General features: G+C 42.5%; 1 protein-coding gene across 1 annotated transcript in view; it reads right to left on the bottom strand.

Annotated features, from left to right (window-relative positions):
- Positions 1-324: 324 nt before the first annotated feature.
- Positions 325-27,600, bottom strand: part of LOC126234882 (glutamate receptor ionotropic, kainate 2-like) — a 98,942-nt gene continuing 71,666 nt past the window's right edge. The window contains exons 6-7 of the mRNA XM_049943622.1: positions 19,073-19,260; positions 325-600 (exon numbers count right to left, since the gene is read on the bottom strand). Of these exons, the coding sequence (XP_049799579.1) occupies positions 325-600; positions 19,073-19,260 (464 nt within the window). The remainder of the gene's footprint in view (positions 601-19,072; positions 19,261-27,600) is intronic.

The raw sequence follows: 27,600 nt of genomic DNA, 5'->3' as shown, positions 1-27,600 counted from the left end.
TCCATTCTTCACGTTATTTGCAAGACGTCTGTACTGTTTTGTATTTGTTTCGATGTTTGTTTGTGTCGCTTTGCTATGAGCACTGATACGATATATTTTCATCAATTATCGGTTGCCCAACAAAACAATAATCTGGATACCCGCACTTCCCTACTTTTTTGGTTAATCGATGCTCTAGAGCCTACGGCAGTCCTACCGCTTGGGTGATATGAGCTACAAAACTACAATGCTAGCATGGTGAATTAATGAATAACACTAGTCAGTGTAATATATTAAGTCGTGACAGATCCAATGTGTCGCTGACAACCATACAGTTGCACGCGCCTATTCCTTCAGAGAACCCTCTCGACGATTCATCTTCAGTGACACCTTAATCGTGGAGTTAAACTGGAACCCTGTGGCACCATTGGTCTTCCAGTGGAAGACGATCTCCAGCAGGAAGACGACCAGCGACAGGCAGAGGCCGAGGATGAGCTGAGCGAACTCTCCCTGCACGTGGGTCAGCTGCAGCTTGATTGGTCCATCAGGCGCCTGCGCGTACGAGCGCAACCCTACTTGGGCTGCCAGCTGCACTCGCGGGACCAGCCACTTGCGAGATACCTGCAAAAGACATTTACAGCAGTCTAGGTCGGCGCTCTGATACGCACACTGTTGGCCATTAAAACTCCAATACGAAAAAGGATGGCAAATAAAGCAATTATAATTGCTGTGGGCGTACAGTACAGTTGGCGAAAAACATGATTAAATTTGTAGTTGGCTTGGGGATTACAGAGTGCGAAATTTTGTACACAGAATTGTCAGGACTAGCAGTAACTCTGCCTATAATCTAATATAATTATATATCGAACCGAACTGAGCTTGCCGGCCAGAGTGGCCGAGCGGTTCTAGGCGCTACAGTCTGGAACCGCGCGACCGCTACGGTCGCAGGTTCGAATCCTGCCTCGGGCATGGATTTGTGTGATGTCCTTAGGTTAGTTAGGTTCAAGCAGTTCGAAGTTCTAGGGGACTGATGACGTCAGCAGTTAAGTCCCATAGTGCTCAGAGCCATTTGAACCATTTTTGAACTGAGCTTGGATGAAAGATACCGGTAAATCATTTCATGTTGATTCACACGAGAGTTCGTTGATTTTAGTGGCTAGTGAATGGTGGCGTTAAAATCTCACAGCGATCCCTGATCAGACTTCAGTGGAAGAGTGATCTGAAGAACGTGATGGAAAAGGCAATAGTAGAACACCCTGTGTACTGAAGCATTCCATAAGATAACGGACAACATGCCGTTTTCTATTATCTTGCAGAAAGATTAACAATATAAATCCCGAATGTAGGATACTCCCAGATCTGTTAATTCAAGAGAAATTCAACGGTTGCTGACAAAATACTGCAGACGCAAACCGCAGATGATTGTCGTATGCATGCGTGGGAACCCATACCATCACACCCGTTCTAGCTTTGTATGACAATGACGAAAGCCATCTAGCAACGTTTGTCCTCAAAATCACTGAAAAGATGACGTGGTGCTGCTCATCTCATACCAGTGAGTGCACGACTGTCGGCGCACCGCCCTCTGCTGCCACGTCAAAAGGAGCCAGAACAAGTTTCGCAGTGCTGAAAATCCATGCTGCACCAGAAGTCATCACAACGTCCATGTAGATATTTGTCGTGCTGAAAACACGACTATAACCTTAACTCACATACTTGACGTGAGTATTAGATCCTTGGCCGTCTCAAATTTTCAACTTCTCCACACACTGCTGATGTAGTTTTCCTGTCCATTGTCCTCAGTACTTGTAGCATATCGCTGATACCCGTACGAGGTCTAGTGTATGCGTTCACGTGCGCAGAAGGGATTAGTGGCCGTCCCGCCCTCTTTGTGTATGTATATATGATATCTGTTCAGAGTGTCCCGGGTAACAATGCCACCTCAAATACTTGCGAAACGACACATAACGTGAAGAATGAAGTTGGCCATGGGTGCACCTGTGTCAGGGGCTCACACGACGCGCGGGGATGCGCAATTCATAAATGTATGAAACATCACTTTGAACGCAAAGTTAGGATTTTTATATGGCACATGTATGGTTTCTCTATGGCAATGAATACCAGAGGTAAACGGTTATGGCGGACTTCTTTGCACTGTTCTAAATCTCATACTTTCTGAAATGGTTAACCTTTAAAGGAATGGCAACTGTGCCACAGTTTCTGTCGTAACGCGTAGAGCAAGGGTTGGCTACGGCACGCTTCAGGACATTGCAGGCAACCCGCATTACGGCATTAAAGCATTACGGCATTGGTTGGTTGGTTGATACAGGCGAGGGAAACAAACGGCAAGGTTATCGGTCCCATTGGATTAGGGAAGGATGGAGAAGAAAGTCAGTCGTACCCTTTCAAAGGAACCATCCCGGTATTTGCCCGAAGCGTTTTAGGGAAATCACGGAAAACCGGACGCGGGTTTGAAGCGTCGCCCTCCGAATACGAGTCCAGTCTGCAAGCCACTGCGCTACCTCTCTCGGTTATGGCACCGTTTCCACGATTAAAAGTCTAAGTATTCCAGAATGTATAAGGTTTAGAGCAGTGAAACTAAGTCTGCTATCACTAATTGTACCTATAGTTTTCATTTCGGTAGAAAAGGAGCTCATGTGCCATTTAAAATCATGCAACTTTGTGGTAAAAGTGATGTTTGATTACTTGTAGAGACTGTGCAGTCCTGTCCAGTGTGGGACCGTCTGACATAAGTACGTCCCTGGCCTGAAATTCCTATTTTTAACATTTTGTTTCATTTAGAAAACATATGGGGTGTCAGTGTTAGATGGAATACCCGACACATGTCCTCTCGGTTGCTAGACACTTGGGAATTCAGATACTGTGTGTAATTTAGTATGGCCCGTCCCATTCCAAAGTATTTCCTGTCACCATCCTGGGTAAACGAGTGGCCTGCATAGTCCTATCAGGACGTTAAGATGCATGCCACAAATTATTCTGGAACAAGGACGAAAAGTTGTGATTCGTAGAAAACGGAGCAATTTTTCCCAGTAGTTCAACATTATTCGAAGAGATGTCTTACTGTGGCTATATGTTTGCAAATCAATGAGTATATTTTACGATTCTACAAGTTTGGCCTTTCTAGCTAATCCCGGTTTGTCCCTACTTTTTTCTATCAGCAACCAGCCCTCTACTTGCATGTTGCATTTCGTTCAGACATTACAGTATTAAATACCTCAACCACAATATTAGAGATAAGTGCGGGACTCTGTCGTATCTCCTCATGCTCTGACAGATGGAAAGTATCATCTATTATTTGTAGCCACTATACACGATCAGATACCTTACTCACAGTTGCTGGGGAGTACGAGAAGCACTCGTTCCTCCTTACATTCTGACACAAAGTATCAAATACAGCTCTATGAAACTATAGGCCAATCCTGAAGTGTTTCTTCTTCTCTAACAGACACAGAACTCATATGTAAGGGTTTGTTGGACGTATTGGTAACTCAGTTGTCCGCCCCGACTGTGAGCGGTCTTCTTGGAAGCTTTACTGCTTCAGCACCGAAATGTCACTCTACAGGAGCTCTGAGGCTCAGCTATGGTATTGCTCCCAACGATTCTGCTGTGGTTCTGTTCCCAATGGTTAACTCACTCTTGCCTATCTCTTCGTAGTGACTGACTTGTTTGTCTGTGATAAACGCTTTTACAATGATTTTTCTGGGCTCTTAGATAAATTTCTCTCGCAATATCACTTTCCCCTGAATCTTATGATGAACTTCCTGTACACCGAAATTTTTCCTGAACATCTGGAGGTTTGAGGGTATTAAACCTGATGCTTACTGCATGTGGTATCATGTATCGTTACCACCACATGGGCATCATAGCGACGGAATTGCAAGTTCCCGTCTGAGGTCGACGATGGTCGCGCAGGACCTGGTAGTCCTTGTGATGCGTGTCTGCTGACCCACACTTACAGCTGCTCAGTACTTAGAGCGCCCTCTGCTGCCACAGTTTAGGACAGATGGCGGCAGCCAGTCTGCCCGCTTTTGTTTGGAACCACATTAACGATGTAATGATGCCTAGGTAGGATCCAAAACCGGAAAATACATTTTAGAATACTCTTAGTAGTACCAATGCACGTTCTGTTACATGTATTACCAACTGTATGACCATCAGAAAAAAATTAATTATAACATTTCCATCACATGATCGGACTAGCTTTAACATGTCCCGCAACTACACTCCATGAGGAAGTACAGAGATGTTTGTTGGTATGTATTCAAAGATTTTTTCATGCAGTCTGGTGGATTGTTGAATATGACCCTCCCCTCTTCCTCACACATACACTCACACACACACACACACACACAGACATACACACACACCTTCGGATAGATAATACGATTACAGCACAAACAGTTTATGGGTGTACTGCCGGTCCACAGTGTCCAACGGGTACAATATTTCGGCGATCAGATATGTCGCCATCGTCAGGTGCACTGACAAAATGAGCTCCTGAGGGCAGGCGGCCGTCTTAAATCCCCTCCCCCAGCCCGTCGTTCTCTCCGCGGTCCGCGCCTGCGGCCTCTTGTCGGCGGTCGCTGAGACGCTGGTCTCGGCGTCTGTGGTGGCGTTGGTGTAATTGCCTCGTCTGCCCTCGTCGCCCGTTCGTTTTCTTTGATGAGCGTCTTTTTAATTAGACTCAATGCTGGTTCCCATGCCTTGTGAGATTATAGCCGCAATCTCAGTTCATGAGTCCGTCCTTGGAACGAATTTCGATAGCCTGTCTAACGACGATGTCCCAGAATTTAGATGTCTGTGCCAAGCCCCTGGTATGTTAGCAGCCCATTTCATGATTTTCCGACAAGCAGTGCTCTGCGACCGCCGGCTTGTTGGGGTACCTAAGCCGAGTGTGGCTCTGATGTTCTCGGCAACGATCTTCGCTGGTGCACACTGTCTGTCCAATATAAGTCCTCCCACAAGGATACGGAATCTGGTATATACCGGCCTTCCGCAAACTGAGGTCGTCTTAGACACTTCCCAATAATGCCCGTGTTTTATTGGTTGGGCAAAAGACAATTCCTACTCGGTGTTTCTTCAATATTCGTCCTATTTTCCCCGATAGTGTGCCATTTACCACAAACGCCAATGCCAGCACTTCAGCGACCGCCGACAAGATTAATTCAGGTATCTGACATAATCGCTTTGGCTTCTGACTAAGCTACTAGTTTCGGCCGACAGTGGCTACCCTCATATAGGCTGTGGACCAGTTTCACCACAGCAGAAACTGCATTTTCATGCGACGCTGTCAAGGTGGTTTCTGCAGTGGTAGGAGAGAACCGCGTTTTGTATTTTATGATCTTGGTCGATGCCAGACGAAACACCGATCGAGGTGGCGCAGTGGTTAGCACACTGGACTCGCATTCGGGAGGACGACGGTACAATCCCGCGTCCGGCCATCCTGATTTAGGTTTTCCGTGATTTCCCTAAATCGCTCCAGACAAATGCTGGGATAATTGCTTTGAAAGGGCACGGCTGATTTGCTTTCCCATCCGTCCCTAATCCGATGAGACCGATGACCTCGCTGTTTGGTCTCTTCCCCCAAACAACCCAACCCAACCCAGACGAAACAGGCAATTTCGTTATGAATAAGTGTGATAGTGGCGTATAATGTTATTATTCTCAAACGAATCAATCACTGTGGTTACCTGCTCGACGCTTATGTCGTTCTTGTCACACTCAAGCGTGTTTCAACAAGCTACCTTCAAGTAACGAATCTAGACAAAAGAAGTCACAATTAAGGAGCTAGACTCATCTTCCTAGCGGCATGTGTGAAATTTCCGTCCAGCCACCATTTTTCTTATTTCCTGTGGTCCAAATGCAGCACTTCTCATAGTTGCCACGGTTAGTCCTTTCACACAATTACCCCAGTGAAAAGACAAGGAGGAAGAATAAGGTTTAATGGCCCATAGAGCTGAAAGTCATTACAGATGGAGCACAACCACTAAAAGAAAAAAAAAGGAAGAAAGCGGATCGTGTAAACTTTCGAAGAGACGACCTTAAAATTCAAATTTTTCTATTTAGGTAAATGGTTAATAAATCATGATGGCCGAGGCAGGATTGGTACTGCACTCCACTTTAATTCGAGCGCTGTGTTCAGCTTATAACTGCTTTCTCATCCAAACGTCCAAATATTTCCTTTCTTATGGTTTCTAACCTACCTTGATTAGCTGAACTTGTTCAACGAACTGTAAGACACTAGGGAGAGATTTTCAGAAATGTTTTTCAATAACTCGAGACTTCTGTGATCAAAAGGGCTCCTACTGCTTGCCCTTTAGCCCTTTAATATTTCGGTGGTCTCTTCAAGACATAAACATATATATACATATAATAATTCTCACTCATGCTATTTTGTCTAAAACTGACATGGTGAGACCGTGACTGTGTACAATTAATGTAGGTTAATTCTTACAAAGAAGAAAACAGCAACCAGCCAGTATTAAAATTAATAATAGTACTAATAGTAATAATATAATAGTAATAGTATTAGTAATAATAGTAATAATAAATAGCAGTATTAATAGTGGCTGGTTGCTGTTTTCTCCTTTCTAAGAATTAACCTACATTAATTCACACTCAGATGACAAAACTACTGTTTCATTTACTAAATGGCATACATTTACTACATCTAATTATTACTTTTATTCAAACTACCCATGATCTATTTACTGAATGGCATATTACTAAATGACATACATTTACTACATCTAATCATTACTTTTATTCAAACTACCCATGATCTAGAATGAAATTTTCACTCTACAGCGGAGTGTGCGCTGATATGAAACTTCTTGGCTCTACCGGTAGAGCACTTGCCCGCGAAAGGCAAAGGTCCCGAGTTCGAGTCTCGGTCCGGCACACAGTTTTAATCTGCCAGGAAGTTTCATATCCATGATCTATTTTGTTTCATTGCAACATCTCAAACATGATATCTGCTGCATGTTACGTACTTCAGTTCCTTCAGTTCCTATCACTGATATATAACTGGGTGTAAAATTGTAACTAAGGACTTCACTCGCGGCTTACGTTCTGGGAAGCGATGTGAACGTACTTAATTGTATTGTATTTAAGATATTTTGAATGAGAGATGAGAAGTTATAATGATTCTTGTTTATTATGGTACTAAATGGAACATAATAAATCTTAAAATGAGGAAACATTACACTAAACTATCTACATGCCACTCAGAAAACTGAAATTTTCAAGAAACGTTATTGAATGGTGATAGGGCGGATATCTGAAGCCATTTCATTCAGCACACGAATTTGACCAAAAGGAAATAAAGCAAACATAGTACTGTAGTAGTTACCTCTGCAAAATACTCAGCTGAAAATTAGCCCTTCGTCTGAATTCACAGGTCGGCGCTATTATCTAGGCAATCAAGGTAAGAATACACTGACGTCTTTCTAGGTTTAAAGATATGGGAAATCTGAAACTTTGAAGGAAAAGGTCAGTTAAACTGACTACAGGCCAGAAGAAACAGGAAGAAGGTTGTATAATAGTCTCCACCATGTCAATGAATGGCGTAACATTTTGTAAGAGTTGTAAGTTACAGGCAACTGACTGAAAAAGTGTGTTAATACGAGTAGAGCAATAACAGAATAACTTCGTTTCAAATACTGAAATGCTGAACACGCTTGTATTGCTGCATAACATGTCCGAAGGAAGCATAAATTCACAAGTAGATGTTAACTGCTAAGCCTTCGGATGCCAGAATGATAATGCATAGACCAAAAGGATGGTCGCAGGAAAAGTCTCAGAACGCTAAAAAAATTTTGTACGCTATGCCTGGCACCCAAGTCAGTGTCCATACTACACAGGAAATGGAAGGAGACAGGAATTGGAGCATGAAAAGAGACCCGAATACTGAAGTGTCCATACATACCTTCACAAAGGGAAATTCACGGAATGTCAACATTATTTAGCAGCCGTATTCGGTACTGCTGTTAAGATAAGTGATGATCCGACATAATGGCGGTGAAAAGCAGCTAAAACTAAGATCCGAGGGCCTGAAGGACTCCATGGGTAGGGAATTACTTCTTCTCTTGACCACACGTTACTGGAAGCCTCATGAAGAGCTAGTTATTCCTTATGATGGGGAAAAAGCAGACGTGATATTCTCTAAGAAGGAAATGGAACTGGTGCACAGAAATTCTTATCCATATCATTGACCTCTACGCTATCTGATAAAAATTATGCGGACATCAATATGTATTGTGTAACTGTCCACTAGTTGCCTTGAGAGGAGGACCTGTCGGTGAAAAGATAGGCCGGGAGTATTGTGCTTTCAGTAGAAAAGTATTAAAAGCAGAATGGGTTGGTCAGGATAGCTCAGTGACTTTAAACGTGGCCTACCGATTGGCTGTCGCCTAACAAATCCATCAGGGTCAGTTCAATCCTTCTGACGCTTGTCTAGTCGAATGACGGTGATATGACTGAAGTGGAAACGCGAAGAAACTACCGTGTCTAAACCAAGACCAGGAAGACCTCATGCATTGACAGACAGAGACCGTCTAGTGCTGCGGAGGGTTGTTATACAAAATCGTATGACATCCACAGAGGGAAGAACTCTTGAGTTGCGAAGTGCCACCAGCACAATGACTGTCTGTAGGAGGTTAAAAAGAATGCGATACAAGGTTAGAGCATCTTCTCATAAACCACACATGAGTCTGCATTCAGCCGCGCGGGATTCGCCGAGCGGTCTTGGGCGCTGCTGTCATAGACTGTGCGGCTGGTCCCGGCGGAGGTTCGAGTCCTCCCTCGGGCCTGGGTGTGAGTGTTTGTCCTTAGGATAATTTAGGTTAAGTAGTGTGTAAGCTTAGGGACTGTTGACCTTAGCAGTTAAGTCCCATAAGATTTCACACACATTTGAACATGTAGCGGGAAGTGAACACATTTCAGAGAATTCTGTATTGCGTACAGTAGAGGAACAGGTCGGAGAATATGTCTGTATCAACATGACAATAAAACCTGCCGTTGAGTTTCATCAGTGAAGGAATGGTTAACGGACAACAACATTCTTGAAAGGTCTGGCCTGCGCAGAGTCCAGACCTACAGCAACGGAACAACTTTGGGAAGAGTTAAAACGACGATATCGCTGCAGCCTCAATCGTTCGGATCACTACTTTCTCTGATTTCGGCTCTTTGGGAAGATACGGCTGCCATTCCTCCACAAACAGGGTCCGCAGAAGGTTTCGAGCTGTCACAGAGGCAAAGTGTATTCAAACTAAATTTTTATGTCCACTAATAGGTGTCCTGATACATTTCATGAGACAGTGTATTTGCAGAAGAATAATATGAAACAGAACTTTTTACCAATATGGAACAAAATATATTCCCTCAAGGAAAAGGGTGTAGCTATAAAAAATATCGACCAAGCATTAAGTAACATCTTCCGCCTATACATGATATTCTCACCGCCATGGATAGGGCAGACCAAGTTGATTCAGTATCAACAAAATTACGAAAGACTTATGATTCAGTGTCATATTCATATCACCTAAAAAAAAACGGCTGGATAATTTCAAGACAGACAGGACGGAGCTCGTTAACCCTCACAGGGAGTAAACTACCGTCCATGATGTAATACACACATCAAAAAAAGTTTTACATCACCCTGGTTCCAAGAACTCCTGAAGATTGACGTTGACTGTGGAAATTGTATCACAGACACAGTCCCTTTGATTGTTCAGAGATGTCACTAAACCCTCCCAAAGCTGTAAACAACCATACATGGGCAGTGCCTTTTAGACGGCGGGGGTCCGACAGCCGATCGGTTCCAGTCATTCCACCAGGAAGGATGTACACAGCTCGGGTTGTTTGTAGTTCAACCATGCCTAGACGGTCAAATCGCGGTTCGATCGCGTCCGCATTGTAACTTTGTGCCAGGAAGGGCTCTCAACAAGTGAACCAAAGCGATGTTGTTCGGATATGGAGGAGAGACAGAGGGACAGGAACTGTCAATGACATGCCTCGCTCAGGCCGCCCAAGGGCAACTACTGCAGTGGATGACCGCTACCTATGGGTTGTGGCTCGTAAGAACCCTGACCGCAACGCCAATGTTGAATAATGCATTTCGTGCAGCAGCAGGATGTCATGTTACGGCTCAAACTGTGCGCAATAGGCTGCATGATGCGCAACTTCACTCACGACACCTATGTTGACTTCCATCTTTGCAACCACGACCCTATACAGCACGGTACAGATTTGCCCAACAACATGCCGAATGGACGGCTCAGGATTGGCATCACGTTCTCTTCACCGATAAGTGTCGCATATGCCTTCAACCAGACAATTGTCGGAGACGTGTTTGGAGGCCACCCGGTAAGGTTGAACGCCTTAGACAAACTGTTCAGCGAGTGCAGCAAGGTGGAGGTTCCCTGATGTTTTGGGGCGGCATTATGTGAGGCCGACTTACACCACTGCTTGTGATGGAAGGAGCCGTAACGGCTGTACGATACGTGAATGCCATCCTCCGACTGATAGTGCAAACCATATCGGCAGCATATTGGCGAGGCATTCAAGGACGACAATTCGCGCCCCCATCGTGCACACCTTGTGAATGACATCCTTCAGGATAATGACATCGGTCGACTAGAAGACATGAACCCTATCGAACATGCCTGGGCTAGATTGCAAAGGGCTGTTTATGGACGACGTGACTCACCAACCACTCTGTGCGATCTACGCCGAATCGCCGTTGAAAAGTGGGACAATTTGGACCAACAGTGCCTTGATGAATTTGTGGATAGTATGCCACGACGAATACAGGCATGCGTCAATGCAAGAGGACGTACTACTCTGTATTAGAGGTACCGATGTGTACAGCAATCTGGACCACCACCACTGAAGGTCTCGCTGTATGGTGGTAAAGCATGAAATGTGTGGTATTCATGAGCAGTAAGAAGGACGGAAATAACGTTAATGTTGTTCCCTACTTCAGTTCCTTGTACAGGTTCCGGAACTCCCGGAATCGAGGTAATGCAAAACGTTTTTGGGTGTGTGTATTTGGAGTACGCCACGTCGGTGGATGAGACCATTATTGTTCATGTCAAATTTATTAGCCGCAGTTAATTTTTGCAGCTGACAATAGTCTCTTTCCGGTAAATATTATCTTTTACCGCTAGATTTCGATGAAAATATCAGCCCGTTTACAAACGCTGTCTTCTTGCTCTTAATCCAGAGAAATATGAATAAAGAAGAGTTATGTTTCGATTTAAAAAAGTGACTTACAGTGTATCCAGAAACAAAGTAGAACTATGAAATAAGCTCAGCTGTGTAAAGCCAATGGCAGGGTTAGACGCATTTGTAGAATATAGGGAAAACGTAATGCGTTACTTTGTCCGGCATTTGCAGCATCTCCGACGTAGGGGTTCTTAACTGTTCTTATCAGTTTGAATAAATCACAACAGGAATCTTACGAAGCTGTGGGTATGTAGGACGTAGTACGTCAACAAATTACAAAACAACTCCTGTTGTAATATGTAATTGCCGACTTGATAACGGGCTATGAGATGAAATCTGTAGTGGAAATAAAAACGGTGTTGTGCGACTCGAGGTTCCAGTTAATCAAAACTGCAGTCTACATAAGAAGTTGGATACAAATCTCCTTTGTGATCCGTATTTGAATATTACTTGCCTTAAGAGGGGAAGTACAAAAATACAGGTACAAATACAACCTGTCACCAAATCCACAAGTTTTGAGTCACATAACTGAAATTATGTACAGTGGTTGATGGTAGTTCAGGGAATCTACTGAAAGTTTTTTTAATTTTAATTGAAATTTTGAAATTGTTTGGAAATTTTAAATGTTTGAACTCACGATTTACATAGGTACCATTTACTAAGAAAGTGTCTAAGAACTTATCTTGTAAATTTTACAGTACAATCTTTACATTCATATAAAGAAACCCACAGAAGCATTTCAGTTTATTGACATTTAATGAAGTTTTATGTTTAATTACTTTTAATTGAAAAAATACACATCAAAATTCTACCTCCTTAATTATATATCTTGGGATTCATGCATGATATTAAATACCAACCCAACTCTTTGCACATGTTTCTTATACACAATAAAAAAGACAAGCCAGTAATCACAGTCACATCTTTTCTAGTTTTGGAGAATGTACCTGAATAACGTAAACAGTAATTCTGAGGAAATGCCTTTTAAAGTTTAATATTCTATTTCATTGTCGTTCCCTCCTTCAAATGCCACCATGTTGTCCTCATTTCCTTTCTCTTCATTTGATTTATCGGATGCAAGTATACATTGAGTGTCTATCCGCTTCAAGATGTCGCGAGTGAAAACTCCGGGCTTGAAACCCATTCTCTACAAGACCTTCATCCTCTCTGAGTCACCACCATTAAAAACAATAACTGCGCCATAAACTGCAATTTTGACTATCTTGGATGAGCAAAATGTATTTTTGTGGTAACGTTTCCATATGAGGGCATTCAGGGACTTTAGGATTCTGCGTTTTGCCATGAACACATTTCTTGAGAAGATCAGGGTTGGATAGGACCCTGAATGTTGGCTAAATAACATTGAGAATAGATTTAGGAAGACTTTCCTTGTGAGTATAAGGAATTCCATCCCTCTGAGACTGTTTGTAGCGGCATAAACTAATTGGGCAAAGATTGTGTAAGGGCTGTTCATCTGTGGATAACATATGAAAATATGTTGCCCAAACAGACCGGAGCATGTCTTCAACACTTGATAGGTTATCCCTAATATTCTTATTATAATACACTTGATGGGTATCAATCATCTTTTTCGTTAACCTGTTCTTTCCACTTAGACCCTTTCCATCTTCCAACTTCTTGCCCTTCAGGTCATCCACAACTTTTCACAATCTTGGGATGCGCTTCTGGACGTGACCTACACATTCAAGCTTTTCAGTAATACATTCTGCACCATATAGTTTTCTGTCACTTACCAACTTGAATACGATGAAGTCACCATCACCAAGATACTATACGTATCTAACTCCATGTTTAGAAACAGATCTGTTAAAAATTATCTTCATTCCAGCACCTTCCACCGAACCACTTGATCCAAAATGGTTCATTCTGCAGCTGTGATTCTTCATCAGATCTTCTGTTTTCATATTTCTGGTAATAGGACAATTTTGACAGTACTTGCTCATTACTTAGACACCAAGTACTTTGCCTACATCAACACGTGTTACACTTGAAATGGCGTATAGGGATGTATGGCCTCTATACATAAATGTGCCATCACATGAAACAACCAGATCAGTCTTCACATGATTACCATCTTCATCATCCAAAGGATCATTCTCTCTTACTGCCTCTGCTGTTGCTGCAGATAAATTCTCTTCACAGACTTCATAAAGTACCTTCTCCAATTCAGTATATGCCGTTGAAAGTCTAGCACATGGTGCTGGCACATTCATAATTCCACAGAGTATATTTCCTCCTTCTTTTACTACACCAATGCAGCTTAAACCATATAAAAATAGCATATTCGCTTCATCATACCAGTCATTTGATTCTGATGTTTTAAATGAGATGTCAGCATCACAGTCCTTGCATAAAATATATACATTACACACCAGCCCACTCTGTTACCATCATCGAATAATTCCAGATTGTCTGAATCACATGTCTTACATACACTTGCTAATTTCACTGCAATAGACAACAACTCATTGTCAATCATCCGATGACCAGTGTTATTTTGACAGTCATCACCACTGTCAGTAATGTTGACACTTGAAATCTTCTGCCTTGAGCTGCTGGGAGAAGAGATCACATGTTTATAACACATAGTCTCATGAGACAATTCGGTACCATTACCGAAATTATTAGCGTGTCTCCAATATAATAAAGCACGTGAAGCATCTTGCACATCTTTTTGAAAACTTTTCTTTGTCGTTGCATTATTAAAGAATACAACAAAACACAACGATGAAGTTAGTAAAACAACGCAAATAGAAACAAGTATTCGCGACTATGTAAACAAAGATTATCGTTGTCTTTTGCTTCCAGCGACAATATCCCACACTCACGGATAGTATACATCACAAAGAGAATATACTACATACATTTCACAGCAGTCTTCATGTTTCCGTCAGTAATACAAAAACTAATACTGAAGAGCCTCTTCAAACAAGTGGGCGTGGCAGAACGAACACGTTAGGGATTTAATTTTTTTAAGGTACCTAGGTAGCGATTTGGATTGTGAAATTTCAGGAGATTATTGCCAATGAGTTGAGCTAACGAAAGACAATAAATTTAAAAAATGACATTTTTTCGCATTTTCAGGTACGTCCCCCCTTAAGGAACTACTAACTTTGGATACTGAGCATGTGCAAAGGAGAGTGGTGCGAACAGTCACTGGTTTGATATTGGAACGATCTCCTTACAGAACATCAGGAAGCGCTATTCAAAGCGGAAACTGGAAACGTTCCTTCGTGGCACACCTGTTCCAGGTATGGTATTAGGCATATAGTAGCTCACATAGATGCGTATAGCCATATTCCCACAGTATACCGTTGAATGAAACAGGGAGAAACCTTAATACAAGGTTACTCATAAAGCTGTTATTGATTACCTGAAAAAAATAATGTTACATAATAAATTTTTAGTTTAGTTGTAGGCATATGTCCATAGTCCAAGAATACGATGGAATCCTTCTGACAGACTACCCTAGACGCTGCTGCTGAGGCCCAAACAAAATGGCACACACCATCAGTGGAGTGGAGTATCGCGCGGTAATTCCTTTTTCGTGCTCGAAAGGGAAGATTGGCTCGATAATGCACTCTGAGTCGATGTACAGTTGGTAACAAAAGTCAGGGGCTGGCCATTTGCTCATATACAAATAGATGTAATATCGCGAAAAGAGCACTGCATAGGAGCAGCTGTCATTCGTACTCAGGTGATTCATCTGAAAAGGTGTCGGACATGATTAGGCCGCACGAAGGGAATTAAGAGACTTTGAAAGCGGAATAGTAGTTGGAGTGAGACGCATGGGGCATTCTGTTCTGGAAATATTGCGGCTGTTAAATAGTCAGTGATCCACTGTGGCAACAGTGGGCTGAGAAAACAACATTTCAGGCATTACGCCTCACCAAGCACAACGCAGTGGTCGACGGCCTTCCCTTAACGACCTAGAGCAGCGCCGTTTGATTAGAGTTGTCAGTGTTAGCAGACAAGCAACACTGCGTGAAATAACCACAGAAATCAATGGCTGTCGTACGAGGAACGAATCCTTTAGGGCAGTGCGCAGAAATTTTGCGTTAATGTGATATGGCAGCAGACGACTGACGCGAGTTCCTTTGTTAACAGCCTACACCGCCTCTCCTGGGCTTGTAATTATATAAGTTGAACCCTTGCCTCGTCAGGTAAGTCCAGATTTCAGTCGTTAAGAACTGATGGAAGGATTAGAATGTGGCCCTGACCCCTGGGAGCCATGGGTAGACCCAAGTTGTCAACAAGCCACTGTGCAAGTTGGTGGTGACTTCGTAGTAGTGTGGGCTGCTTTTGCATGGATTGGAATTGGTCCTCTTGTTCAACTGAACCAATCACTGACTGTAAATGGTTATGTTCGGTTACCTGGGGCCAATTTTCAGCCATTCATGGACTTCATGTTTCCAAACAACAATGGACCTGTCACTGGGTCACAAATGTTCGCGATTGCCCTGAAGAATGTTCTGGACAATTCGACCAAATGGTTTGGTCATGAAGGTCGTCGACATGAAACCCGTTGAACATTCGTGGTACATAATGGAGCGGTTCGTTTGTGCACAACAGCCTGCGCCGGTAACAATTTCGCTGTTATGAGCAGCTCAATATACATGCAGAGGATTTTCAGTGATTTGTGGCGACCGTGTCAGGTTGAGCTGCTGCACTAGGTCAAGCAAAATGAGCTCCGATACGATATGAGGAGGTTTCGCTTGACTTTCGTCACTTGAGTGTAAGTTCACAGCTGCAATGCGCCTTCATATGACAGAGTGGTTAGGTGACGCAGACGGTTCCAGTGTGATCTAAGTTTAATATATATATATATCTGTTGTGTTAGTTAATAACTTGTACACTCTCTGTACCTATTATCATACGTTGTTTTTATCATTACTTAAGATTGCTGGAAAGTAGTATCTAGAATGTAGTTACAGTTTTTCTGTAACTATGATATTGTTGCTGTCCACTATTACTGTCTTCTCATGCGTTGGTGGCTCATAAAAATAAGAAGACATTCTTCACCCGTTCTTGAGTGGACCTAGGGTCGTCTTAGAGGCACTGGAACGAGGAAAATTATTCGCTCCTATACAGCACTGAAACCAACATATCCAACAGTTCATATAGAGAAGTGCCGTAACCACGCACATGCACACACATAAGCACACACAAGGAAGGAGAGAGAGCGATAACATTATATCGAACTGAGTCCTATAACTTGGAATTAAAAAGGAAGCTCTGGGAGAAATTAAAGTAGTAGAGCAGGTAGCTGTGTGTGATTGATCTCTAGAATAAAAAGGATGAGCAGTCACTCGGTAACACGTTAAAAGTTTCAATCTAAACGCCTTGAGTGGAGTCCGGACACTACACGAAATTTAAATCGTTTTACACACTGATCTCGCCATCAGCTGCGACAGGCGGCAGATCCATATCTAGATTTGCTTCCACCATCTCGTCACAATATAAAGGTCATTCTGTTAAAATGTAGCGTACAACGAGTTGTACACCACGGGAATCGCAGATGGTAGCATTTCTCTCCTGAGTATGAAGCCATCCCCTATTCGGAGGTAGTTAATTGTTATTTTGTGAGTTCAAAAATGGTTCAAATGGCTCTGAGCACTATGCGACTTAACTTCTGAGGTCATCAGTCGCCTAGAACTTAGAACTAATTAAACCTAACTAATCTAAGGACATCACTCACATCCATGCCTGGAGGCCGGATACGAACCTGTGACCGTAGCGGTCGCTCGATTCCAGACTGTAGCCCCCAGAAGCGCACGGCCACTCTGGCCGGCTATTTCGTGAGTGACCAGTGTAAGATCCACTATGGCCTGATAAGCAGATTCACCCGGAGTATTAACATTTAACCTCATCCCATGTACTCCTTGGCACGGCAAGTAATGATTTCTTCCTCTTCCCTGGGATGAAGAAACCATAGCGTTTGTGGCATTTCCAGAATGTCGACGAAGCCGTTTTCTTTGAAGAATGTTTCCTGAACAGCCAAATTATAGACTGCGCCAAGTTATCCGTCGTTGGGTAGAATGAGTGGCATAGAATTATCAGTCTATAGAGGAACTGGGGAAAGTGACATCAAGTTTCATGATTGATTTTTTCAACCTGGAATAGCTTTACGACTACCCTTCGTGTACATCAAGGTTACAGAAGTCATACGTTACATCCCGATATCGTGTCGAACCTCCTTTTGCCTGGCGTATTGCAGCAAGTGGGCGTGGCATGGACTCAACGAGTCGTTGGAAGTCCCTTGTAGAAGTACTGAGTCACACTTCCTCTACAGCCGTCCATAATTGGTAAAGTGTTGGCGGTGCAGATATTTGTGCTCGAACTGACCTCTGGATTATGTCCCATAACCGTTCGATGGGATTCATGCCGGGCGCCCTGAGGGCCAAATATTTCGCTCGAATGGTCCAGAATGTTCTTCAAACCAATCACGAACAACTATGACGCAGTGACGTAATATACTGTCAACCATAAAAATTGCTTCGTGGTCTCGGAACATGAAGTCCAAGAACGGCTGCCAATGGTCCGCAAACAGCGGAACATCCGGTCCATTCCACATAAACACAGTACTCACCATTATAGAGCCGTCATCACTTTGCACAGTGCCTTGTTTTTATCTGGGATCAGCGCCAAATGCGAACCCCATCATCTCTTACCAACTGAAATCGGGACTCTTTTGACCACGTCGCGGTTTTTCCAGTCGTCTCTGCTCTAACCGATGTGGTCACGAGCCTAGAAGAGACGCTGCACGCGATGTGCTGTTAGCAAAGGCACTCTCGTCGGTCGCCATAGCTCATTAATGTCAAATTTCGCCGCACTGTCCGACCGGATACGTTCATCGTACGTCTGACATTCATTTCTGCCGTTACTTCATGCACCGTTGTTTTTCTGCATTGACAACTTAACGCTAAGTTGAGGCCGTCGATCACTGCGTTGTCCGTGGTGTGAGGAAATGGCTGGAATTTGATACTCTCGGCACACTCTTGACGCTGTGGATCGCGGAATAGTGAACTTCCTAATGTTTTCCGAAATGGAATGACCCATGCGCCTAGCTCGAACCACCATTCCTCGTTCAAAGTGTGGTAATTCCTGTCGTGCGGCCATAACCACGTCGGAAACCTTTCCACACGAATCACTTGAGTCCTAATGTCTCCTCCGCCAATGCACTGTCATTTTATACCTTCTATACGCGTTACTACTACCATTTCTATATGTGCATATAGCTAACTCTTGACTGTTGTCAGACCATTGTACGTTACAATAAGACTCAGTGCTACATATTTCACATTATTACGCAGATAATAGATGTTGAAAATTAGATGGGTAGATCACATAACTAAAGAGGAGGTACTGAATAGGATTGGGGAGAAGAGGAGTTTGTGGCACAACTTGACCAGAAGAAGGGATCGGTTGGTAGGACATGTTCTGAGGCATCAAGGAATCACCAATTTAGTATTGGAGGGCATCGTGGAGGGTAAAAATCGTAGGGGGAGACCAAGAGATCAATACACTAAGCAGATTCAGAAGGATGTAGGTTGCAGTAGGTACTGGGAGATGAAGAAGCTTGCACAGGATAGAGTAGCATGGAGAGCTGCATCAAACCAGTCTCAGGACTGAAGACCACAACAACAACAATAGATGTTGATGTAAGAGCTGACTTAGGATTCTTTACATCTTTATAATGATAGACCCTCGACGGACACTTTTTAGTAAAAGCCATGTTAAAAGTAGTATTTTGACATAAATGAATATCGATTATGATCTATAATTTTAGACACCAATCATCAGCCTAGACAGGGCGTAATCACACCTGTCCCTCCCATGCGCTTATAATCCCAGCCTCGAAGAGTCTGTCGATGATGTCGTTGAGCTGCTCAAGGTAAGGCCAGCATTTGCGGACCGCAAACACCACATGCTCCCAGTAGATGTCCTCGCGCATCGGTCGCAACCATTTGCTCAGCGCTTCCTCGTCGATATAGTCACCAATGGAAAAGTACCCTGGGGAAAAGAAGCTCATTCATATCACACCAAATTTGTCTTACACTAGCCATAAAAACAATTTTTGATACTGTTAAACTTATCTAGCCAGAGAATGAAATTAATTACACGCTGCTATAAGCCTGTTAAATAATAACACAAATAGTCATCCACACAATAAATACGCAAATTTTGTACTTCTGCAAAGTTCCTTTCAGGCTTCTGAAACTTTGTGACACTGGAGTACGTGATTAAAACATGTTTAATAACAGGATGTGTAGTAAAGAATAGAAGATGGGATTAAATATCGCCTTTTTATGAACAAAATTTTTTCATTAATCCAGCTGCTCGCTACATCCGAGAAGATTGTTAGTGTATACATTAGCCAGCGTCACTAAACTACCAAATTACGTTAACAGAGTGCCTTCCTATGTTTAAAACTATATCAACTGCGTCCATAATCCGCAAGCCACCTTACATTGTGTAGTGACGTGCACTTTTACTGCTAACATCGTTTCCCCGTTCCCCTTTGGGTTTTATAGAAGAAAGTAATGTGTTGTCCGACCCGTCTTCGAGCGTACGTCATCACAGTTTTAATTTTAAAAGTTTTCACAATGTAAAACACCGCTCTTGTGTCGTTTGGCAGTGAGGTCTCATTAGTATCTCCATGACGCTCCTGCGATTTCTACGGGAACACGTGACGAAGCGTGCAGTCTTTCTCTGTCGCTTCTACTAATCCAACGTGGTAAGAGTCCCAGCAAGACGAGTAATACTCAAGAATCGTCGACAGCGTATTTTTGTGCTATGCCCACAGGTGATTCCATTGGTTGACTTAATTATGTCTGCAACCGTTAATTTGTGTCTTATTTTCGTTGTATTGTAGAGTATCAGGCTTAGCTCAATTTCAGGCACACTCTTAAAACGTATTTTATTAAAAAATACATATTAGTAGATCACTGGTTACTTAAAACTAAAAACAGGGAGTGAATGATGTACAAATTACAATAGATATATTTTCATATAAAATCTTTTAACGTGGTACTTGAACGTGGCGTAAGGCTGTGCAATAGTACGAAAATGAAATAAAAGGTAACTGTTGCATTCAACGCAAACTTTCAAAAATAAGATATCGAATTAGTGTTGTGTAAGTGGATGAATTACATTTCCCTAAGATATTTCCAAAGAATTTCAGCCTGGCACCTACTTATCCTAAAATTAGCTTTATCTCGTCATTAGTTCTCCCTAGGCAGTTATTCGTAGATATCTTCCGGATTGCCACTGTTTGGAGCGATTGATGGTGAAAAGTGTAATCGAGCAGTAGACAGACTATTTATGTCCATTTACGAGTAGTCATTATATTTAATTACGTTTAGTATCAACATTCAGTATCTGCACCAGCGTGAATCCTTTGCAGTTCTTACAACTTTTCGTTATGTCTTCTGGTGTATGTTAAACTTAGAGGATGAGCCAATAAGTAATTCCGCACTGCAACCATCAGCCTGAAGTTATCCTTAACTTTCAACAATACGTTCCCCTCTCCTCTATTCCATAGACTTACAGCATCGTTCAAAAGGGCCTTGAAATCCTGCAGCAAATCATTATTGTGCTGCATCATCTACAAAGTACTGTTAACCCAGAGTGTTATCTACAGACACAAATACGAGTGGATGACTGTCACGAGAGCTATGTCGGTAGCGTAGGAAGGATGTTAGAAATGAAATGTTTTGTAATAATTTCTGCGTCTGATTTGCTGTATCAGAAAACAACCTCGCTCGCACACAGTATTCCAGGTAATTTGAGAATTCTGACCTGTGAATAGAGCTACACTAGGTTGATGCGTTAATAGTATCACAAACAGGGTGCAGTGTAACGCCGGCAATGCATATCCTCCTACTTCAATCTATTGTACTATACATTTTTTTCCTTACCTGAAGATATGACATTTCTGTGCCTTTATATATTGTAATTGTTTTACTATTTGTATATTTATATATTTAAGCATTTATGTCGATGTATAATTGGTTTGTTTTGTAAATATTATTTGCATTTTTACGCTGGGTCTTGCCTAGGGAAAACTATGCTGTCGAACGACTCCATCTATAGGTCGTGTGGAGAACCAAAGTGTTTAGGATCTTTGGTAGTGTTAACTCTGCCGCGTGGAGCGCGGACAGAGAAGGAGTCTGGCTGGAGTAGGGCGGTGGAGGAGGTGTGTTGTGTGATGCTCCGGCGAGTTGCCGCGCTTTCGGGGTTTGGCAGCATGTAATTGCGCTCGACTTGCTATGTTAGTTTCTGACCTCGTGTCGCGGACGGGAAGCGTTAGCTGGCACACATCAAGAGCCCGTTTCGGCTGGAGACCGTGTCGAGAATAAGGCGCGCCAACATCCAGCTTCTGCAACAGCTACGGCCGACAATGAGTGATTGTCGCCACCTCCTCGACAGACGACTTCAAACCTTCAACCAACCAACAAGGAAGACTGGAAGCACGTAAAGTTTTAGAACTGTATGGCAGACCTCAGCTTTTAAAATTGTTCCATTTGCCTCACAAAATTACAGCAACTTAGCATGAACCTTTGTTGCTCATTGTCCCAATTGCAATACCAAGCAGGGTCCCTTACTTTTCCGAAATGTACCCGAGTGTCGTTGAAATTCAAACGCCAGCATTACAGTAATATCATTCCATTTCACAGCTTTAATTTCAAAGTTCATTTAAAGTATACATAACTGGCTACAACATTTAGATTACACAAGCACAAATTAAGAGTGCGAGTTTTGTTACCATATTTTAGCTTACCTGTGACTCCAGCTCAGCTTGGTACGTACTAAATTTTACTATTGCTAATTGTTCAGAATCATTTAATTCAAGTTCAAAGTTAAATCTCTTATTTCTAAATTGCGTAGATTTAAGTAGCTTTTGAAATGATTGTTGAGGTAGACCAAGACTAACCTTATTTTACTGAATTTCGTTGTGCTACAGAAACAAACTCACTGTTATTTCAGTCACTAAATTAACTTTCAATTTTCCGGTTTTATTAATTCTTTTGCTAAATTAAGTCAGAGTGTAGCGAAATTTATTACTTCTGACAAACATTCAGTTTTCACACAACACGCGTCAACCTTCAGTTGCCACACTTTTATGCTAATTATATGTGCATTAATCTTCCATTTTCAGTTTGTATAGTAGTTGTCCATAGGACTGGCGACCGTAATTTTCCCCAAATCTCAAATATCTAATTAACACAAATTAATTGTTAACGTAACGACCGCACATTTACTTTCTTTATTAATTTTACTCAGCGACAAATTAACTTCAGTGACGATTGCTTTTCCCAAATTTCCATTAGGTGCACGCAGTTTAAATTTTTCTATCATTAAGGTCGATAAATGAGGGGGAGGTTACACCAGTTTCTTCCGTATGTCAACTCGCGTGCTGCAATACAGTTCCACAATAACCTTGGCTAGATCCCTGTAATGATCAGTGTTAGGCGAGCGGCGAAATTTCTGTAGTGTATCTTGATTCATAATCAAGTGCTAACACCAGTTTCCCGAAAAATTATCCGTTATGCATGATTTGCTGCGAAATTATTGCCAGCTCGCGAAATCTTTAGCTATGTCAATGACGCTTCTTTCCCGAGTAAGATTCACTGTGGTACACCTGCCTTCGCGCGATGCTTCTGGCGTTCGGAACATCTATGATAGATATCATTCAAGGGACAAATATTCCTGAAGAATAAACGTAAGATATATTTTATTGTAATAACGTTTCAATTATCAGGTCTTAATAGTTTTCGTAAAAATGACGTTTTAAGAAAAAAATTAGCTTCTCTAAATAATAAAGCTAGAAACCCAGAATTTTGTCAGAAGGTGCCTATGGAGCTCATAAATAACTGGTGCAAGTTTCAAAGTTAAAGAACGAAACTTACGACCGGAATCCACGTTTTTATAAAACAATGGAATGCGTTAAATATTGGACTTAGACACGTAAAACTTTGTTTTATGCTTCAGTTCACCCTAAAACTAATAACTGACAGACCACGTTAAGCTACCTCTTGTAGTTTTTGAGTAATTAAGTTAAAACCAAATTTGTAACGAAAATATACCTGAATGTAGTAGTTTAAGTACCTGTAGTAGAGGATTTTGGTTAAATCAGATGACAAAACCGGCTAAATAATAGAGCTATAACAAATTTTAGAGTTGCAGTATTAATAACAGCGAATACAAGTTCCTGTAAAGGAATGGTTCAGATCTAACGATCTACCGTTAGTTCCACTATAAAAATTCTAGAATGCAAAGTTTTCATTCAGGCGAGCTGAAACTTTTTCAGTGCTTTGAAACGAATTACCTAAATACATGTAAAAATTAAGAAAGTTCTTAAATAATTCATAACTATGTTATCAAATACGCTACTGGCCATTAATGTTGCTACACCACGAAGATGGCGTGCTACAGACGCGAAATTTAACAGAAGATGCTGTGATATGCAAATGATTAGCTTTTCAGAGCATTCACACAAGGCTGGCGCCGGTGGCGTCACCTACAACGCGCTGACATGAGGAAAGCTTCCAACCGATTTCTCATACTTAAACAGCAGTTGACCGGCATTGCCTGGTGAAACGTTGTTGTGCAGCCTCGTGTAAGGAGGAGAAACGCGTACCATCACGTTTCCGACTTTGATAAAGGTCGGATTGTAGCCTATCGCGATTGTGGTTTATCGTGTCGCGACATCGCTGCTCGCGTTGGTCGAGATCCAATGACTGTTAGCAGAATATCGAATCGGTGGTTTGAGGAGGGTAATACGGAACGCCGTGCTAGATCCCAACGGCATCGTATCACTAGAAGTCGAGATGACAGGCATCTTATCCGCATGGCTGTAACGGATCGAGCAGCAGCATGGACTATCAGCTCGGAGACCATGGCTGCGGTTACCCTTGACGCTGCATCACAGACAGGAGCGCCTGCCACGGTGTACTCAACGACGAACCTGGGTGCACGAATGGCAAAACGTCATTTTTTGGAGGAATCCAGGTTCTGTTTACAGCATTATCATGGTCGCATCCGTGTTTGGCGACATCGCGGTGAACGCACATTGGAAGAGTGTATTCGTCACCGCCATACTGGCGTATCACCCGGCATGATGATATGGGGTGCCATTGGTTACACGTCTCGGTCACCTCTTGTTCGCATTGACGGCACTTTGAACAGTGGACTTTACATTTCAGATGTGTTACGACCGGTGGCTCTACCCTTCATTCGATCCCTGCGAAACCCTACATTTCAGCAGGATAATGCATGCATGTTGCAGGTCCTGTACGGGCCTTTTTGGATACAGAAAATGTTCGACTGCTGCCCCGGCCAGCACGTTCTCCAGATCTCTCATTAATTGAAAACGTCTGGTCGATGGTGGCCGAGCAACTGCCTCGTAACAATACGCCAGTCACAACTCTTGAAGAACTGTGGTATCGTGTTGAAGTTGCTTGGGCAGCTGTACCAGTACACGCCATCCAAGCTCTGTTTGACTCAATGCCCAGGCGTATAAAGGCCATTATTACGGCCAGTGGTGGTTGTTCTCGGTACTGATTTCTGAGGATCTATGTACCCAAATTGCGTGAAAATGTAATAACATGTCAGTTCTAGTATAATATATTTGTCCAATGAATACCCGTTTATCATCTGCATTTCTTCTTGGTGTAGCAATTTTAATGGTCAGTAGTGTATTTTGTGTCCGAGAAAGTGGTCGTTCTGACACTGCTGCCGTGTGTTAAGGCGGTAGACAACAGATGTACCCACGGCCGTCCACTGCGTCACCTGCATAAATACAGCCCGAGAGGCAGTAGTAATGTTCTCTTCGCACTCTGCTACTGTAACATCCACGTCGGTTGAAGGTCGGATCGCGCTCTGACTAGGATGACGTCAGAGACGGACTGTGACAAATCGCGTATTTGCGGTAAAAAAGGAGGACTGTACACCCTACTGGATCGCTTAGATTTCGCTAATGTAACAGTTAGTGTGCCGTTCGTGATAACTACAAATCCGCGTAGCGAACAGTGACTATTATGTCCACTTTTGTGGTGAGCATTTATTTCAAACACGCATTTGATTATTATTAGGGTGAAAGACAATCTGGTAGGAACGTACCGTAGAGGTCGCTTCTGAACTGCTAGTTGTGCTATTTATGATAGAAAGATTTACTATCAATTAAATGTAGTGAATTTCAAAGCGTTGTACATGAGAGACTTTACTCAATGTATGTATGAACCAGAACTTCATACTTTCATTGAAAATCATAGTCCTTATCCCATTAAGCAGAAGGAGAATAGAAACACTTCTTTCAGTGGGCTGGACCGGAATGTGGCCGCGCAGACTGGGAAATAAGGTCAGTATGTTTTCTTTCGCTTTCTGGCTGACAACAAAATTAGTTGCCGGGCTCGCATTAGAAAGACGGTGAACAAAAACAAACACAAACAATCGTCGTATTTTAAACCCGGCACCCAACACCCTATCTCCAAAACCCTATGCACAAACCCCACCCCACCTGTATCCTACACTTCAAAGTGAATCCATTTTGCTAACTTCCAAGCAAAATAATGTATTACTGACGAGACAAAGACATAGAGAACAGACTAGTTCAGGCAATGGTGTCATTTCTGGCCAAATGATCTGCTTTAATCTGAAGAAGAAATTTCTGAGAACGTATGTTACGAGTACAGTATCGTATGGAAGTGCACTATTTGCTGCGCGTGGCCGCGCGGTTTGAGGCGCCATGTCATGGATTGTGCGGTCTCTCCCACCGGAGGCTCGAGTCCTACCTCGGGCATGGGTGTGTGTGTGTTGTTCTCAGTATAAGTTAGTTTCAGTAGTGTTTAAGTCTAGGGACCGACGATCTCAGCAGTTTTGTCCCTTCGGAATTCACACACATTTGAAGTGCATTATTGTCGGTGGGAAAACTGGGAAAGAGAATCGAAGCGTTTCAAATATGGGGCTATATATAGAGTTTGAAAATTAGATTGACCGATAATACGAGAAATGAGAAAATTCTCCTAGCAATATGCATGGAGAGTAACGTGTGAAAAGCATTAACAGGAACAGACACACTACGATAGGAAAAATGTTACAACATAAAATAATAATTTCCCTGGTACCCGAGAGAGCTGTAGATGATAAAACCTATGTGGGAAAAACGTTACTGGAATATGTGAAATAGGTTGACGATGTTGGATGCTAGCCCTACTCTGTGGTGAAGAGGTTGGCATAGTAGGGGAACTCGGAGTGGGCAGCATCAAACCAGTCAGACGGCTGACGATCTAAAAAACAATGTTGTATGTGGTTTCAAGAGAATCTACGCTACGTTATCGATTGTCAAGACGAAGATTTTCGTGAATAATATCCTCCACGCATTGCAATGTGGCAACACAGAAAAAGTCCACAGAATCATTATCGTCTGTTTTTCACATTCTTTGCCCAACTAAACACATAAAGCTGTTAATTCAGACATAGCCAGGATGGAGACGAACGACCTAAAAGTTTGACGTTAAGATAAAATTTTTTAAATAATATATCTTAAAGGTGATGATCGTTAGGGAATAATATTAAATGATAACTAGCTTCCGCTGATTACACAGCCATTTTCAGATCTGGAATAATAGCAAAGAACTGCAGTAAGATAGAGTACCAGAAGAGATTACACAGACCGGAATAATACAACCAAAAATTCGATTGTATACGGATAAGAAAAACACGTGTAGTGTAGTTGATTTGCTGCAGTCACACGAAACCGTATATACGTACACCTGCCTTCCGAAACCATTTGTCTAAGACATACAGTGGAAGAGGTCCTAAATATGGTAGATAAACTGTCAGTTTGAAAACCTCATCCTCGTCCTTGTTCTGGCGTTTTTACGCCTGCAGAGTTTTCTGTACTTAGCGAGACGAAAGTACCTTGTCGAGGAACATAGTTGGTAGTTGTTATACTTCCTGTTGCAGATTATCGACGTCCGAGATGGCATGGGCTTGGTGGATCAAGGTATTCGGAACACCGACTACTTGTACCGGATAATGGAAGATAGTTTCCCAAAGATAAAGCTCTGTGTAAGTGGGCTTTCGAAACATCGAGTGTCCACTTGTACCATTGTTCTTGCATTGCACGAAGACCTCTAAAAACGGCAAACAAAGTTATGTATCCATCTCCATAATAAATTTCACAGATAAAATCTGCTTAGCCATTCTTTACTGCAGGGCCATCTAATTTGACCTACCGTTATGATTCCCGTTTACTTCATAATGCGCATAGTGAAAGGTGGCTACACTGAGTCACAGCGCCAGAGATTGCGCCAAAGAGTTTTATTCCGCCGCCTCCACTACCAGTGC

The sequence above is a fragment of the Schistocerca nitens genome, chromosome 2 (genome assembly GCF_023898315.1).
Source record: "Schistocerca nitens isolate TAMUIC-IGC-003100 chromosome 2, iqSchNite1.1, whole genome shotgun sequence".
In the NCBI taxonomy this organism is placed as follows: Eukaryota; Metazoa; Arthropoda; class Insecta; order Orthoptera; family Acrididae; genus Schistocerca; species Schistocerca nitens.
The sequence above is the reverse complement of the archived record's forward strand: the minus strand, read 5'-3'. Positions and strand labels throughout refer to the sequence as shown.